The sequence below is a fragment of the Cricetulus griseus genome, chromosome 7, assembly GCF_003668045.3.
Source record: "Cricetulus griseus strain 17A/GY chromosome 7, alternate assembly CriGri-PICRH-1.0, whole genome shotgun sequence".
Classification (NCBI taxonomy): domain Eukaryota; kingdom Metazoa; phylum Chordata; class Mammalia; order Rodentia; family Cricetidae; genus Cricetulus; species Cricetulus griseus.
The window spans coordinates 129257049-129275444 of NC_048600.1; the positions used below are offsets into that span (position 1 = coordinate 129257049).

The window sequence follows — 18396 nt, forward strand, 5'->3', positions numbered from 1 at the left end:
GGCGGTGTTAAGTAGCCTGGGAGGGGCTGAAGTGGTCTGAAGAAGTGACAGGACTTAGAGTCTGCTCCCCGAATATTCTAACTCAGCACAGCTAGAGGTTGGCTTTCCCAGTAACTAAAACCCAGGATAGCCTAAAGCTCACCCTACCTGTCTCAACCTCCCCAGTTCTGGGATTATAGATGGGAGCCACCATAGCCGCTGTCAGCTTGTGACATTCTGTTACATGCTCTGGCTGGCTGGCCTTGTAGACCAAAGTGGGACCATCTGCCTCTGCTTAGAATGTAGGCGCACACTACCACTCCCAGCTGTCCCAAGGTTGGGTCGTTAATGAGTTATCCCTACCAGTTTTCCCAAAACATAGAACCAAGCATCCTCTTCAGCCTTGGGGAGTTGGCCAGTGTGGGTGTGTTGCTCTGGGGTGTTTGGATACCCACTCCCCACTCCTAGCCACACACAGTTTAGGGGTCGCATGATACTATAGTTGATGAGACTGAAACTGCCTCAGTTGATTTTTATTGAAGCTATGATGTGAGGATGAGGGTCCATCACTCAGTAGTATCCTGTTGGTGACAAGGAGGGCCACACCTCCAGTGGCACTTCTCAGCAGTGGCAACTTAATGTGTTGTTGGTCAACAGCCAGTACCTCCCGTACATTGGTGCTGGATGTGCTTAAAACCTGGGCATTGGTATTCCTGCCTGCTAGGTTGTCACAGTCTTGAGCTGCACCTCTCCTCTCCCTCCAAACCAGCAAACACCAAAAAAAGGCAAAATGGTCATCCATCACTAACCCTATTAGCTAGCGTCAAATTACATTCTGCTTCTGGTTCTCGTTCTATCAAGAGGCAAAAATGTCCTGTTCTCAGAAAGCTTCAGATGTCCTCACAGGCTGAATGGCATCTGGGACTCGACATGCCATTGGTTTCAGCTAGGTGTGGGCTTCTGCTTGATACTGGTTACCAGATAACCCTGAGTGGTTCCTTTCATGTCCCAGTTGCTCAGGACCAGGTGCTGGCTTTGAACTACCAGCTTCTTTGCTGTTGAGGATTGCTGTCTCATTTGGAGGGTTGTTGAGATTCAATTTTAAAACAAATTGTACAAAGCAGTCTGTCCTCCCCTGCCTAAGAACCAGAAGAGTTGTCTTCTGCATGGTGTCGTGCATTTTGCACAGGCTCTGGTGATGTGATGGCCGTGAGTCCTGTATCAGAACCTTCTGGGGAAGTAGAAGGCCAAGGGGGGTGATGGGTGCCTCTTCCAAAGGTTGAAAGGTCAAGAGAAGTATTTAGGAAACAAAGAAATTGGTACTTTGGGGTCAACGCTGGAACAGCCAAAGGATGCCAGCATTATGCAGACCCCTCCACAGTGCCGCTTCCAAGGGCAGATCATGGTTAGCATAGAATATCACTGGTTTCATTTCTCGATCGAAATAGTGGTCTGAGTATTTCTGGTAGTTGCTTGTGATGAATCCATAGGCACTGACCTGGGAAGGACAGTCACAGTTAGCGTTTATTGAGCCACGGGTGCACTGAAGCGACTTGAACTAGTGTGTGCCTGTCCCCAAGCAGGTTCCCCTTTGCAGGTGAGGTGGCAGATTAACACCTCCTGGCCCTTTGTACACATCCTCACAAAGCAGTCTTAACCCCATGTACACATCCTCACAAAGCAGTCTTAACCCCATCCAACAAAGTGGGTAATTCAGACAGTGAGTGGCAAAGCTGGCTTTGGAACTTAAGAATGACTTAAACTTCATGATCTTGAAGTCAAGGATGGAGAAGATCTACAGTGCTCCAGTGACTGCATGGGAGTAGGTAGAAGGCCAGGGCCAGGGCTCTGACTTCCACCCCGAATGTCTTTACAGGGCCACAGCCTTTTTTTTTTTTTTTTTTTTTTTAAGGTATCAAGGATTGAACCTCGGGCCCCATGCTTGCTTCGTAGCCTGCCTTTGAGAACTGTCACTCAACCCTCTTTCTTCCTCCTAGCAGGAACCTTTTACCACAGAGTTTCAAATTTTCTGCATGTGGCAGGCTGAGCCTACTGTCTGTGCCAGCCCAGGGACATTGTCCCCATTAAAGGGTGCTCCCTGCCAGATTTTGCTTTCAGAAGAGCTGTTTGGCCCATTGCACCTTAAATATCACCTAAAGTGAGAAGAGAGAGGCAGGGCAGGAGTATGTCAATGGAGCAAGGCCGACCTAGATTTGACCCTTCTGAATGACAGGAGTTAGCAGGTAGACAGGCACTCCTGTCCTGGGGAGTCCCGTCTGTTGCTGAGTCCCACTTCTGGGTGGCTGCTTTTGGGAAGGACTAGTGGGTGAGTTCTGCTGCTCTGCTGCCACAGCTCCCGGAGACGACCACCTACCTGGTCACAGGTGTGCACTGCTGTCAGCAGCATAAGCGCTCCTGTTGTAGGCATGTACATGTCTCCGAACTGTGTGTCAATCAGCTTGGATTTCAAAAACCTGCAAGAACATCAGATGCCATAACCCTGAGAAGGGGCTAGTGAGAGCTGAGTGAGTAAAGCCCTCGTCACACAAGCTTCAGGACCCTGATCCGGATCCCCAGCACCCACATAAAGCTGGGCACAGCAGCACACATCTGTAACCCCAGCCTGTGGTGAGATGGGAGGCAGGGATGGCAGAATCCCAGAAACTCAAGAGTCAGTCAGTACGGCCAATGGCAAGAAAGGAGACAAAGGAGAGACAGGAAGGAGATGCTGAGGCTACCCTAGCCTTCATGTGCTCCTGCTTGCCTATGTTTCTCTCCCTGCCCAGTCCTCTCAAAGATTTTCAAAAAGACCCAAGAGAGACATGCAGGTGTTGAATGCCAGTGAGGTAATTGCAACGTTAGACTCTAGGGTACCCACTCAAAAGGTTGGAGACGTTCAGAAACCCGCCCTTCTACCCCAGCCAATTCTCTACTTAGGGAACATCCGAGTGATCCAAGGGTGAGGGTTTTAGAACGAAGTAAACACCTAAGGGGGTGAGCGCCTCCCCTTCCCCCCATTCTACAATTGGATAACATCCACCCTGTTATCTTCAACATTTGGGCATATAGATGGCCTCTTTACTTAACCCGAGACCCAAGTTTCTCTCCCTCACACAACTAGACCAGCATGCATCACCGATGAGCAGAGCGCTCACTCAGATCCTAGCTCTGAGTTCGCTGGTATGCTAACACCCACGGGTGCTGAACTTAGATCTGGATTTACGGCTAACCCTTGCTTGACTGGGCAGCTCACTCAAGCTCACAGAGCTTCCGCTGGCCTCTCGCCACCTACTGCGGAGATGTCAGCCTTTGTGTCGTCCAGTGGGTTTCTCAACTGTAGGACGGCTAGCGTGGGGCACCACTGCTGGACCTGTGCACTAAAGGATGTTTGGCAGATCCTTGGCTTCTACCTACTAATGTCATGCCCCCCACCCCCCCCCGACAACCCAGACTGTGTCCTGACTGAACCAAACATCCAATTTAACCTCCCCCGATACTGAGAACCACCAAGGAGGAAGGTGGGCATGGAGGCCCTGAGGGAGGGAAAGAAGTGAGCTCAGGCTGTCTGTTCCCCTTGGTTCTCCCTCAGTGGCTCTTGGTGGGCTGGGTTTTGGAGCCAAGAGTGATGATACTAGACTTTTACCCAATACCCCTGTACACCTTCTGGCTTTGCGAAAGTTCCTGGAACTCAACTTTCCGGTTTCTAAAAGCCAACTGTATAACCACCTGCATCACGGTAGCAAATACGGCAGTAAATGAATCCCAGACGCGTTTCGCGCAGTGATGGGCACAAGGCACTCGGCACAGGGCTACTGCCCAGTGCCAGCCCAAGGCACTCTAAACACGTGGGATCGGTGTGAAGGGAAAAGGCAAAGGCGGTCCTCCCACCCCTACCCCTGCCCCATCCTCATGCCCATACCTCTGTGTCAGGTAGCGGATGAAGTCTGGATGCAGGAGCTTGAATTTACTGGCAGAGGTTTCTGGTCCAAAATAGGTGTGAGGCCTAGGTCCCACGATAGAAGTGGACGGAGCGTCCGGAACCGTCATATTGAAGGGAGAGCGAGGGGAGCGTTAGCCGCCGGTGGTAGCGGTAAGGCCGGGGTTGGGCGTAGTAGCGGGAGAAGGGGGTGTAGAAGGTGGCAGGCAGCACCGTAGGCACCACGTGCGGTTTCCCTTTCAGCAGGACCTCGGTGGGCGGAGTGTAGGAGAGCGAGGACGGGGGTATGAAGAGGGCGGGGGGCGTGGGGTAGGTGCAGGGCTCCTGGGGCACGTGCGGGGGCGGGGGCAGCAGCGGGAAGTAGAGGGAGTCGGGCGGTGGCGGCGGCTGCCGGCGGGTCTCCTGCGCCTGGCACGGGAACGGGCAGGGGAAGCAGCGGTTGTAGGGCAGAGGCGCTGTGGGCGGCTGGAAGTAGGGGCCCTCCTTCATGAAGCGAGGCACGTAGGGCGCGATGTAGGAGGGGATGTTGCGGATGGGCCCGATGTAGGAGGACGAGCCGGCAGGGCTGTGGGATGGGGACCGGGCCACGGGCACCGTCGGCGTCAGGGAGGGGTTTCGAGAGAGGGACTTTAACCCCGTCTGCGAGGGAGATTTGGAGGCTGGAGGGGTAGGGACTTGCGTAGACCCTCGGGACACATGTTGGACGTGAGGACTGGGGGACTGGGAGGATGCCCGGGAGGAAGGCTGCGAGGTGGCCGGGGTGGGGTTGTGAGAGGTGGGGCGGGAGCTAGACCCCCGGGTGGGAGAGGGGGACGGGGCGGAGCCTCCAGAGCTGGGGAGGGGCTGCTGGTTGATTGTATTCTCAGCGTGGTTCGACCGGGACTGGGAAGGGGACTGGGTTGGGGATGGATTAGGGGTGTGGGAGGGGGAGCTCATTGGTGTTAGGGAGGCTTATGTCCACCCGGGGTCTCAGGTGGTTCCCCAAGAGCCCATTCCCTCCCAGAACCCAGTCACAGAGCCCGTCCCGCTTCTCACGACCTATAGCAACTGTCAGGGAGCGATTGTGAGGTCATCCTGGGGTGGGGCGGGGTGGGGCGGGTGGGGCGGGGTGGGGCTGGGTGGGGCACCCAGCAGGGGCTGGCCTGGTTGCTGGCATTATTAAATCCATAAAGAAATCTGCTCTTTGGGAGAGTGGGTCACATGTCCCAAGAGTCATGAGAAGGATTAGGTCGTCTGGTCACAGTAGTGGTATAGGTTTTCTCAGGCACGAGACATACATTCGGAAGGCAGAGAGCGGGTTCAGACCAGGGCTTAGTTACAGATCAAAAGAGCTGGACTCAAGCCTGAGGTCCGGAAAGATGGTGTGAGGACGCAGCAGCCTCTGTTCTCACCTCTCTGGACTGAGCCTGGGGACCTAAGTGTTGTTGGCTCCTGGGCAGAGCCGTGGGGAGGGTGCCTACCTGCCAGGATCAGTGTGACACGGGCCCTGGCCCCAGGTCTCAGTTTGCAGGGCAGTGTGCTCAGTGGGCCAGCTGCCCGCTGGGGAGAAGCCTGCTGCCCCTGCTGCCTGTCTGTCCTCCAGCAGGACAGTGGGACGGCAGCCCAGAGCTGAGGGGCCAAGCTTGCTCTACCTCTCTCATCCAGCAGGGAAACTAGTAGGGCCACCTGGGCCCTGAATCACCTGAAAGGATGTGAGCCCTGCCAAATCTGCCTTCAGGTGGGCACGTGTTACCTCCCCACCCACTGGACAGAGTTTTCTGAGCCCCGTGGCCTGCTCCACCCAAGGGTCCTCCTCACAAGATGGCACCCACCATCAGCCAGAGCACGATCTCCATGGTAAATTGTGCTGAATAATTAGGGGCTTAGTGAATGTTGCAGAGAGATTTTTTTCTCTTTGCACAGCTTCTCACACTATAGTTAGGGCTAAAAAGGCAGCTATCAGCCAGCTTCTCTGTCCAACCATGAGACCTCAGAACAAGGGGGGAGCACGGTGTCTACCCCGCCCCCCAGGCTCTGCTCACCTGTCTCCTTTATCGGGGCCTTCTGGGACGGGCACACCCAGAATGGCAGATCTCAGCATCAAGTATTCACGGATGCTGGAGGGGATGAAGATGTAGCGTAGGTCCTGTCAGGGTATCAGACAAGGCCAAGTTCAGCTCCACAGAAAAATAGTCCTCCACCTCATCATGCCACCCAGGATTGTGAACATTTCCTCGTTAGACTGTATTCCCACACCAAGGAACTCGGGTGGTTTCATTGTAGGCTCACAGGACCTTTGATGTCCCTCCCGTGGCAGGCAAAGCATGATTGCCGGTCCCTGGAGGACTAGCTACACTTTGTGATGAATACATAGGATCTTCCCTGTGTTTTTGTTTTTTTGGAGACAGGTCTTCCCTATGCGGCCAAGGAAGTCCTGACCCTCCTGATCCTCCTGCTAGAGTCTAAACTAGAAAACAGGGAGCTGGAGGGGTGGTTCAGTGGTTAAGAGCACTTGCTCTTCTTCTTCCAGAGAACCTGGGCTCGGTTCCCAGTACCCACATGGTGGTTCATAACCATCCACAACTCCAGTCCCAGGGATCCAACGCCCTCTTCTGTCCTCTGCACATACCAAACATGTACAGACATACATGCTGGCAAAATACACCATCTTAAAGGAGGTCATAAAAGGTGCTTGGCTCCCGTGCTCTCTCTGGATTGCTCAATCAGGGAAGTTAGCAATCAGGTCATGAGGACTCTGGAAGGATCTCCAGAAGGGCCCAGGTGAAATACGCCAGTAACATGGCTGTCTTGACTCCAGCCCTCCTCCTGCCTTCAGATGGAAGCAGCCCACGGCCTGAGAGAACCTGAACTAGAACCACTTGCTAATCCACTCCCTAATGCCTGTTACACTTAATGAGATGCTAAAGGCTTATCATTTTTTTTTGGGGGGGGGACAGACTCCACAGAAGGACAATGGTCATATTTTGTTCTCTCATGAACTAACAGCTTTTACAGTGGGGACTCAGTGCATAGACAATATGCCTAGGAAACTTTTGAATGTCCTGATCAGAGGCAGAAACTTCTAGAAACATGGCCCATCACCTCCTAAGCCCACAGAAAGCCTCACCTGAGATCTCTCACTCTGCATGTGGCACCCAGAGAGCTCAAGGCAGAAAGCACACATGACACTAGGGCAAGTAAGCATGGAGGGAGGACCCAGGGGAGAGGGCTCCAAGGCTGGCTTCAGCACTAGCTGTGACAGGGCATGAACCTCTTTGAACCTCCGTTTCCTACACAGAGCTCTGATGAGGGTCCAAGAGGTCATACATCATTCTTTTGTCGGTGGTGTAGGGAAATGGAAGTCTCTCCAGGGGGACTAGATCTGGGCAATTGTAGCTGAATGCTCTTGGACACATTCCCAAACCTCTCAGCATTTTCCCCTGCTAGAGACAAAGGCTCCCTGTAGAGACCTGGCCGACCTGGAGCTTGCCCTGTAGACCAGGCTAGCCTCAAACACCACATAGATCTGCCTGCCCCTGTCTCCCGCGTGCTGGGACTACATGTGGGCACCAGCTCCATGCCTGGCAACCTCTCAGTGACCCTTAACTCTGCCATCTGAAGACAGGTATGATGATCCTACACGGAGTAACCGTGACACTCATGTCGACACCCTGGGAATAGAGGAGGTACCCAATAAATGCCCTTGTACTGTGAATAGATAAAGGGACTCTGGGTGAGCAGTCTAAGTTTGAAACTTGGGGCTTCTGCTGACTGGCTGCATGGGAGGCTCCCGTCTTCAGTCTCCCCCAGTGAAGTGGGGTTCACAAGGCATCCATCTGTATTCAGTATTAGTCCTTGCCCTTCCGTGGGTGAGAGGCAGCCCTGAGCCACTGGAATGACCTGGGAAATCTCCAGCTGATCTGCCTTCAGCTCTAATGTCTGCCTCATGTGGCTGAGATCTTTTTGTTTCGTTGTTTGAGACAGGGTCTCTCTATGTAGCCCTGTCTATTGTGGAACTCACAGAGATCCGCCTGCCTCTGCCTAGGGCGTGCTGGGGTTAAAGGCGTGTGACACCACATCCAACAGGTGGCCAAAATCTTAACACTACCTATCCATCCATTGGAGAGGGAGTCTGTGAATCCCAAGGCCCGCCCCACACCAGAGTTCCTAAGAAGACAATGCCCACCATCAGCCACCATGGTCCACCCCTTGCTGGCCTCACCTGCCCTTGTGGCACAGAGGTGAAGCCCAGTTTGGAGTAGGAGATGAGGGAATTCTTCATGGTGTTCACAGTAAAGCCGTAGAAGGAGGTCTTGGTGCCCACGTCCAGCTCATAGCCTTTGATCACTGCTCCATTGAGTCTGGCCCCAGAGAAGCCCATCAGTGAGTGTCTCGGTGGCTACACCATGCTGTCTGGTTTACTTCCGTCTCCATGGCACTGCCTCACCTGTCCCCTTCCCTCTTGTCTGTACCACTCCCCTGCCATAAGACACCTGTTTGGGGTCTAGCCTATTCTCACTTCTCAGGTCCCCAGGGATAACTTTCTGAATGGGTAAATCTGGCCCTGGGGACCTTTCCTCCCAGGTTCCTTTACACTGGGCATCGGTGCTCTGTCCTCAGGATTGGCTGATCCTTGGTCTACACCAATGGTTCTCAACTTTCCTAATGCTATAACCCTTTAATACAGTTCCTCATGTTGTAGTGACCCCCAGCTGTAAAAATTATCTTTGTTGCTACTTCATAACTGTAATTTTGCTACTGTTATGAATAGTGATGTAAATATATATGTTTTCCAATGGTCTTAGGTGACCCCTGTGAAAGAGTCATTCGATCCCCGCCCCAAAGGGGTCAGGACCCACAGGTTGGTCTAGATCAGACATCTGCCTATCCTAACCTCCTTAGGCTGACAACTGCCTTGGCCCTGGCCTTGGGGTAGATGTTCCCTTGGGCCTAGCAAAACAAGAGCTGTTCGCCCAGTGGCCTGGCCCTTGCCCTCATTACCTGAACACATAGTCATGGGCATCGATTTTCTGACCCTGACGGGACCCATTCAGAATGCCGCCGTTACCCACCACGGCACACCGAATACAGCTTCGCGGTTTGGAAGCACCAAATAGCTCTGCGCTCTCGGGGTTGTTGAGAAGTCTCAGCGTAGAGATGATAGCTGTGGGTGAGGACAAGGGGGAACCACGAGGAGCGGGCTGTTTCCACGCTTTCCCCAGACTGTCTGGCTTGGAACCTATGTTATAGAGACCCAGGAAGTAGAGAGGATGGGGCAGAATGGGAGTCAGTATTGATGGTCGGATGGAGAAAAGGATATGGGGAGCCTGGGTGGCCTGGACATCTAGAGTAACTAGCTCTATAAGACTGTGTATGCTCCAAAAGTAAAGAATCCAAGGCTCGGGGTGGGCCTGAGTGTGGTGGTTTAGGCAATATGCAGCCATAATGGTGCCGTGAAGGCCCCTAAGTCTCTGACATCTGACTACCATTAAATACTGGACATTTTCCATGCTGAGGGGATCCCAAGGTAGTGAGAGCCACTGAGCAAGGGAATCTTGGTTTAGTCCTGGGTGACTGGATGAAGGAGGAGAGAGAGAAGCAGGAGTCACACAGAAAAGCCCATGAGGGTCTCCACAGATGCTGTGAAGACAGCACAGCAGGGCCAACAGTAGGAAGAAGGTGCCCACTGAGGCAGGAGGCAGAAGACAGGGGAGAAGCAGCAGGTAGCAGGGTTACCTTTATGGGAGAGCCCCTGCCACCCATAGGGGACTTTGTGCTGGCTCAGATTGTTCCAGAGGTCTTGAGTGAAGAGGCTGCCCCATAGCAGCACTGGGGTGGAGAGATCAAACAGGCCCCGGAAGTGGTGGTCCTTCTCAATGGCCAGGGAAAGCGAGTGTCGGCAAAGCTGGCTCTGTGACTGAGAAGAGGAGAGAGTCAAGCCTATCGGGCAGGGGCCGGGGTGTGTCTCCTGGGAGCCTATAGACCTCACAGGAGAATTCAAAAGGAGGGGCTAGCTTCTTTTATCCCTCCAGAAGGGGTCATCCCTGTATCTGTTGGCTGAAACAGCCTGTGAGCCAGAAGCCTGGTGGGGGTCAGGGAACTTTCTGGGTGTAGCCTGCCCAGCCCTTCCTAGTCCAGGTGTCAAACATCTGCGTTTCAGTGGATCTGGCTTCGTAGTCCTTCAACTCATACTTGGGCAAACTTCGGGTACTTCACAACACTTGAGAACGGACTGGATTTAGACTCTATGCGCCTGATGGCAGCCCTCCCTCCAGGGGGAACGTCTTGTGAAATGGCAGTGCTGAAAAGAACTGTGCCCCCCTTTCCTCACCTGGCTGCTTATCTCTAACCCCCAACATTCATGTTCACTGGGAACCTTAAAATGAGACACGGTGTGCCGTTCAGGTGGCTTTGGCCCTCAGCTGGTGGAACCAACCACTGAGAGGCATTTGGACCGGAAGAGTTCTGCCCTTATCAATTAACCCATAGGTGGGTTGATGATTGGATGACAGCCTGGTATGGTGGTGCACATCTTTAATCCCAGCATCGCCAGCGCAGAGGCAGGTGAATCTGTGTGAGTTCATGGCCAGCCTGGTCTAAATTAAATATCAAGTTCCAGGACAGCCAGGAATACATAAGAGGGTCTCTCATGTACTCAAAAGACTACAGTAATGATGATGATGATGATGATGATGATGACGGCAGCATGGAGGAGGTGGAAACTTCTACAGAGAAGTCTTGTCCAGGGTCCCCCGTGTCCTCTCACCCTGCTTACTCATGCCATGATGTCAACGACTCCATTTTCCACCTGCTGTCTCCCACGGTGTGACCATGGACTGAAACTGTGAGCCAACATAACTGCTCTTCCTTTGAAGTTTTTTCTTATGTGTTTGTCACACAGAAAAGCTAACTCATTGACCTTGCTTGGAAATAAGGTATTTGTGAAGGTCATCAGGATGGGGTCTTATGAGCTTAGGCTAGACCTAAATCCAACGACCAGCCCAGTGATGATGAGGCTGTGTGAAAAAATGGAGACCGTGTGGGGATGATGCATTGAAGGAGTGAGCCAAGCGGAAGACATCCTTGAGACGCCAGAAGACCGAAGAAGGCAAGGGAGGCTTCTGAGAGTCTCAGGAGAAGAATGCCCGTCCCCTACCCCGCCATAATATTGGTCCTCTGGCGTTTAGAGCCAGAGGAAAGTTGATTTGCCTTTTTTTTTTTTTTTTTAAAATGATGCATATGTGTGCTTATGCACGTGAGAGCAGCCTGAACAGAGACCAGAGGCATCAGGTCCCCCCACTCCAAGTTGGGGTTCTAGGAGGTGGTGAGTGAGCTGCCTGGTATGGGTGCTAGACTCCTGCAAAAGCAGAACACACCACTGAGCAGTCTCTCCACCCCCAACCTCCATTGTTTTAAGCCACATACTGTGTGCCCTGAGTTCTGGGAGCCTCAGGGAACAAGACATCACCCCTGCAGTCAGGGCCCTCAGGAGAGAGAGGCTCCCAGCCAACCCATTCTAGTCTGCTACTTTCTCACAGTATTGAGTCTCACACAGCCTTGGTGTGGGGGTGGGGTGGGGCTCGGTTACTTCTGAATAAGCATCTTTGTTAAGCCGTTGATCAAAGGACAGAGCAGGATGTGGCCAGACAGTGGTTTCTGCTATCATGCAACATATGAGCATCCCACACTATGCAAAACTGCTGCAATTCAAACCACAGGGCATATGGGGAGATGGGATGAGTGGCGTAACACTCAAAATGCTGGCAGTGGTGTTTTAAAGCATGCTCGAACTCGCGAGTGCATACACACACAGACACAGACACACAGACACAGACACACACACACAGACACAGACACACAGACACAGACACAGACACAGACACACACACACACACAGACACACCACACACACACAGACACACACACACACACACACACAGACACAGACACACAGACACAGACACACACACACAGACACAGACACACAGACACACAGACACAGACACACACACACACACAGACACACACACACACACAGACACACACACACACACACACACACACACACACACACACACACACACACACACACACACACGGGTGGACACAAGACAGCCAGATTCGTGTTGTGTCCCATGGCCAAGAAATACATGACTGCTGCCTGAACCATGGCACCTTCCCTTGGAAAGACTGGAGGTTTGCTTGTGGATGCTGGTGTCTGAAGGATGAGCAGTTAGTGAGGTTCAGTGAAATGGCAGAAAGGGGGTTGTTTGGAATCAGAAGGGGGACTGTAATAGCAGGTGTGTGTGGGTGCATCCACGACACAGGCAGTAAAGTGGATGGGTGTTTCTGTATCGACCATTCCATACACAGGTTCCCTCATCTCCTGACAGACCAGACCACTGTGCTGTCTCTGAATGCCTGGGCTATCACTAAACTCTTGAACTCATGGACCCTTTTCTCCCTGAGCCCTCAAAACCTCAGTTAACATGTCCAAGTCCAGTTTCTTGGGTGCTGGAAATAATGTTTAAGTCTGTTATAATTCATAAAAGAAACAAACATCTCCCAGTTCAACCAGTATGAGCTGCTGGGGTGGCAGGAAAGTCCTGTACATCACCCAGTGTGCAATCAGTTCTGGGGTTGGATTGGGGCTCCCAGCCCAGTGGCACCAATTACTGCTGGGTGGTCCTAGACAAGGCACCTAACTGCTCCGTGCCTCAGTTTGCCCCACTGGAATACCTCTATTTATGGTTCACCTGGAACTTGAGAATGAAGCACTGTGCCGCACATCAGGTAGCCAGCTACTACTTAGGGTTATAGACACAGTTAAAAGGACATGATTCTCAGACTTCCAAGAAGCTTCCAGCTGGCTACACCATAAGGTACTTATCTCTCCACACTGTATCCCAGGTCGAAGATGACTGAGGAGGATGGGTGTTTGTCTCTGTGCCAGCGGAGGTCCAAACAGATTAGACCCAGAAGACTCAAGAATATTCTTGTTTTTTTTTCTCCTCCTCCTCCTCCCCTCTGAGCTAGAAGATGCTCAAACTGCCCCAGAGTGGTGGACCACTGTACCTTTGTGTTTCCAGAATTCGGTGCCTTGGGCTCAAAGAATGGCGGAGGTGATGTGATGCTCCTGGGGGAAAAGGCAGAAGTGACGTGGGGTCCAACCAGCACCCTGTGCTTCAGCTCAGAGGCTGACAAAGTGCTGGCTCCCCGGGATGTGCATCCCTTTGATCTTTCTACAACACTGACTCTGAACCAGGACTCCCTCTTTAGATACACAGACTACCGCAACTCAGCTATGCTCTCTGCCCAGCTACACAAAGGAAGAAACTAAGTGGGTCTCTCAGCCGGCGGGGAGTGGGGGGCAGAAAATGGAGTTTATAGGAATAGGGGTGGTTAAAAATGAAGATAAAAAACAGGAAAGACAGGAAGTCCCTGGAATTGTGACTATCCGAGAGGTCTCCTGCCAAAGCCATGGAGTGAATGTTGCAATACATGCCCTTAATCCCAGGATTTAGGAGACTGAGGTGGAGGATCAAGAGTTCAAGACTACCCTCTACTACATAGATTTGAAGCCAGCCTCAGGCTGGTGGTAAAGTCTCAAGACACAGAAGCAAATAGCAACAGCAACAACAAAAGTCTGAGGGGACATTAGGTTGTTTGGAATGAGATGGGGTGATGGACGCCTCTCCCCCAGCGGAGCATGCCCACAGTTCTGCAGCTCCTTCCTGTTGAAGGGTGCTACGTGGCTTGAGAGCCTGACTCTCAGGGTTTGCATGCAGCCCTGAGAGTGGTCAACTCTCCACTGACTCTCTGGAAACCTCAGTCTCTGCCTCAGTTCACCAGTACATGGCTCACCTGATGGTTGGAAGGGGCCCAAGAGAACAGCTAAATTATCCCATATGAAAAGGTCCTCTAAATGCCAGCCATTGTCCCTATGGGAGAAAGGCAAGGGGTCTTGTACCTCCTTACCAGTGTCTTCTAGAGGGAGGCAAGAGGGTGTTCACATTTCCCAGGCACCACAATGCCCTGGGCAGAGGATAAAGAACGAGGAAGCGCCTGGTGGCCAGGAGCTTCATTACCCATACCCCAGCGTCAGGCATCAGGGAAGCAGGGGGTGTAGGACTTGGGGCCTGGTCTCCTGTAGACACTGAGCCCCTGAGCCAGTGCAGGGCTTGAAATCTGTGCCACCCTTGATTTCCCAGGTTTCTAGTAAGATCCTGAAGGGACTGATGGGGGATGATCCCTCCCCACTCCTCCTTCCCTCCTTCCCTAGCCAGATGTCCACCCCTATAATCCTGTGGCTCCTCCCCTATAATCCTGCGGGCTCCTCTAAGGAGTGGGGATCTGGTGGTGCTCAGCCTAGGCAACCTGGAAGGAGCTCAGCAAACATCCATACCCTACCAGTCCTGAAATTCTGACTGATTCCAAGCTCCCCTCCTCCCCTCCCCCACTCTCTGGTAACTCTCTCAGGCAGCAGGCCTGTGAACCCAGGGAGGAACTGCCAGACTCACAGACCTGGGACAGCAGGACAAAAGTAATTGAGATGGGGTGAGGATAGTGGGAACTTCCTTAAGCTCACCCTCACCCAAGCCTAATATGGTACTTCCCAGCTGCCCTGGGGGTTGGTGACTTCACAGGCCCTCTCTTAGGAATCCAAATTCCTCCAGCAACCTAGGTCTTCTCCTTCAAGGGAGGTAGGCACCCAAACCTATGAAGACTTTCCAGTCTGAGAAATAAGCATAAAAATGTGCATTTTTATAAAACTAAATGTACTGGTCAGGTGTGGTAGCACCTGCTATAATTCCAGCGCTCTAGAGGCAGAGGCAGAGGATCAGGAGTTCAAGGCCCTCCTCAGCTACTTAAGCAAGTTTGCAGCCAGTTTGAGTTTTATGAGACACTGTCTCAAAACAAGGAAGCAAATAGTAAATTTAAAAAAATGTGTGTATAATGTATATATGTGTGCTGTGTGTGTATGTGTGCAGTGTGTGCTGTGTGTGCTGTATTACTGTGTGTAATATGTGTGCTGTGTGTGATATGTGTGCTGTGTGTGATATGTGTGCTGTGTGTGATATGTGTGCTGTGTGTGATATGTGTGCTGTGTGTGATATGTGTGCTGTGTGTGATATGTGTGCTGTGTGTGTATGTGTGCTGTGTGTGCTGTATTACTGTGTGTAACATGTGTACTGTGTATGTGTGCTGTGTGTGAAGTGTGTACTCTGTGATGTGTGTGTGTGATGCGTGTTCATTCATCTGTGTGAAGGCACACTCACACTCTGGAGCGTATGTGGAGGTTACATGGAACATTGCAGACTCCAGGGCAGAAAGGACGTGAAACCCAATGATGGGGTGGCATGCTGTGAGTGCTGACTTCCGGCCACTGCATGGCCATTGCAGTCAAGAACTCAAAGGTTGCAGTTAGCTGCCTGCCCTGGTCCTGCACGAGGCTAGGCCTGCCGACAGTCCCTTGTGAGTAGGGAGGGGCTCTGGGGCCCTCCTCTCCCTTGGGAAAGGATTATTGAATATGGATGGATTCTGGAGACCGGGAGTTATTGTCTTCAGTTGTGTACCTACTGGTGAGCCTAGAAGACTCTAATGGACACACCCATGTTCACACAGACCCTTGATTAAACTTGGGGGTTTGTAAAACAAAGCAAAAAAGCAAAAGGGCTTGCTTTTGGGGAAGAAAGGAATGCTGGTGTGTGTGTGTGTGAATGTGTGTGAGTGTGTGAGTGTGTGTATGTGTGAGTATGTGTATGTGTGAGCGTGTGAGCGTGTGTGTGTGTGTGTGTGTGTGTGTGTGTATGTGTGAGTATGTGTATGTGTGAGCGTGTGAGCGTGTGAGCGTGTGTGTGTGTGTGTGTGTGTGTGTGTATGTGTGAGTATGTGTATGTGTGTGTGAGCGTGTGTGTGTGTGTGTGTGTGTGTGTGTGTGTGTGTGTGTGAGTGTAGCAGACAAGAGAGGATGGAGGGTGAGAGCAATTAGAATACATTATATACATGAATGGGATTCCCACCACCCCGGACAGGGTATCTGTGTAGCCTGGCTGTTCTGGACCTCGCTCTGTAGACCAGGCTGGCCTGGAACTCAAGAGGTCTGTCTGCCTCTGCTTCTCGGATGCTGGGATTAAAGCCTATGCTGCCCAAGCGACATATAGAATTTTCAAAGAGCAAATTTAATTTTAAAGTGTTGACTATAAAAAGTAACCTTAAAAATATAATAAAAAGTTCCCAGATGCCAGGCAGTGGTGGCATACACATTTAATCCCAGCACTTGGGAGGTAGAGGCAGATAGATCTTTGAGTTCGAGGCCAGCCTGGTCTACACAGTGAGTTCCATGACAGCCAGGCCTGTTATGGAGATAGAGAAACCATGTCTTGGAAAACCAAAAAACAAACAAACAAACAAACAAACAAAACAACAACAACAAAAGTTCCCAGACAGGAGACTCCTCTGGAACCAGAGTCTTCTGTGAGTTGGTGGTGAGATCATCCCCCACTATGGAGCAACAGGAGTCCTCCCTAGGCCCAGCCACTCTTCTGTCTGGACTGTTTCTTGGCCCTTTTCACAGGAAGGATGCTCAGCTTCCAGCCATACTCTCGAGTCATCTGTCTCCCTGCACTACCTACCCACTTTCTAAGGCCAGGATGAATGCTGACCTGCCCCTTCCTCCTCGACAGCCAGGTTTTACTACATCGAACACTAACACAGACAAGAAAAAGGATAGGCTTTTTATTCATATCAGATTTTGTCAGGTTTGTCGATGTTGTTGTCTTATTTTTAGTCTTGGGGACTGAACTCCAAGACCTCATGCATGGGAAGCAAGTACTCTACCAACTGAATGATGCCCCCACCCCCTATATCAGATTTTGAGAGGAAGAAAGATCTCTTGAAATGGAAAAAGATTTTGCCAGAGTGCACAGGAAAGAGACCTCACTGGAGGCTCAACAAGAACTACAGCCAACTAGGGAATGCTGAGAGCTGGAGAGACAATCTTCACACCAACTGGTCATCCAGTACCAAATGGTCAGCCCTGAAAACATACATACAAGGAACAGTATGCAGACTGTGCAGGAATATATATGCATGTAGCAGCAATTAGCCAGGCATTTGCAAGAAAAGGCAAGGTAGAGAGTATATGGGAGACTTTAGAGGGAGAAAAGGGAAGGGGGAAATGATGTAATTATAATCTCAAAAATAAAAGGATAAAAGTATTTTTTAAAAAAGGAAAAGCTTCGTTGAGGTGTAATCCAGATGTAACTAACCCTCCGTGTGGAGTCACGTGCGAAGTTAGGCCCTTTGCAGGATGTCGTCAGCCAAAGGAACTAGGCTCAACTGTTTGCAAGCAATTTTCATGTTATTTGCAACTGAGCTTTGTCCTTTAACCAAACACTACTCATTTTGTTTTCATCTCGGTAAACTTTGCTGAGAATTGTGCGGAAGCAAAGCTTTGGGCTAGGAGGAGGCAGGCTGGTCGCTGAGGTGTCTGCGTGATGCTCTGTGGGCTCTTCCTGCCTCCAAGCCCTCTAGGTATGTCTTGCTGTACCTCCCAGAAATAAAGCTAAATTCTCCTGAGGTTCTTTCAGTAACCCGGAACTGTAGCCTACCAAAGGCATTCTCGGGTTTCTGTAAAGCAAGAGGAACCCGGTGGAAGGCTCGGATGGGTCCAGAATCGGCCTCTGTGTTGTTCCAGGTGCAGCTCGCCTGTATTCAGGGCGAGCACCAGACGGTGCTTATCAAAGTTAACACTCTGGTAAGTGTTAACCAACAGGCCCAGATAAAAGGGAGCCAGATGCAGGCGGGCCTCGCTCAGGGCCCAAAGGTGCAGCCCGCCTCGCTCAGAGCGGGAAGCCTGGCTCCCTCCAACCTCAAGAGCAGGATAAAGTTGGGAAACAGGGCATTGGGTCTCTACCCCAAAAGTGGATCTAGGAAGAAAGTGGCAACAGGGAGCTTTTAATTAGGCCTGGACGAAGTTAAGCAACGGCGCCAGGGTCTCTCCAGTGTGTTCGGGGCGGGCAGAGGCGGCGGGTCCAGGTGGCAGCACCAGATTAAGGCGGCAGAAGGCGTGTCGCCGCCGGGGCGAGCCAGCCCAGGGTGTCCGCGGGCGTCGGCGGAGCTGGGAGCGCGCCCTCTGCCCGCGCCCCGGGCTCAGTGCCCCGCAGCGCTTACCTGGCCGGGGCCCGGGGCTCCTGGGACCGCCGCCCCACCGAGTACAGCGCGAAGAGGATCCCCGAGCAGGCGGCGACGAGCAGGAGCATCCGGAAGAGCCAGCGGCACGGGAGGTCCATGCTAATGCGCCCGGGGTGCTCCCGGTCCGCCACCCCTGCACCCTGAGCTCCCGGGCGGGCGGAGTGGCCGGACCCGGAGGGACGCGCGGGGGCGGTAGCCGGGCTCTGCCCCGCCCAGCCCACCGCGGGCGCCGCGCCGCCGCCGCCGCCGGGCCCTGCAGCTCCCCCTGCGTCCTCGCCAGGCCGGAGGTCGCCACAACTCCAGAG

General features: G+C 52.3%; 1 protein-coding gene across 1 annotated transcript; it reads right to left on the reverse strand.

Annotated features, from left to right (window-relative positions):
• Positions 1-1237: 1237 nt before the first annotated feature.
• LOC113836690 (alpha-N-acetylgalactosaminide alpha-2,6-sialyltransferase 2) lies at positions 1238-18189 on the reverse strand. The gene is made up of 9 exons (XM_035447853.1): positions 18071-18189; positions 12971-13031; positions 9632-9806; positions 8897-9059; positions 8118-8256; positions 5938-6041; positions 3899-3982; positions 2354-2453; positions 1238-1477 (listed from the first exon to the last, which is right to left on the reverse strand). The coding sequence occupies exons 1-9, from the start codon at positions 18187-18189 to the stop codon at positions 1310-1312; spliced, it is 1113 nt and encodes a 370-aa protein (XP_035303744.1). The 3' UTR covers positions 1238-1309.
• Positions 18190-18396: the final 207 nt, after the last annotated feature.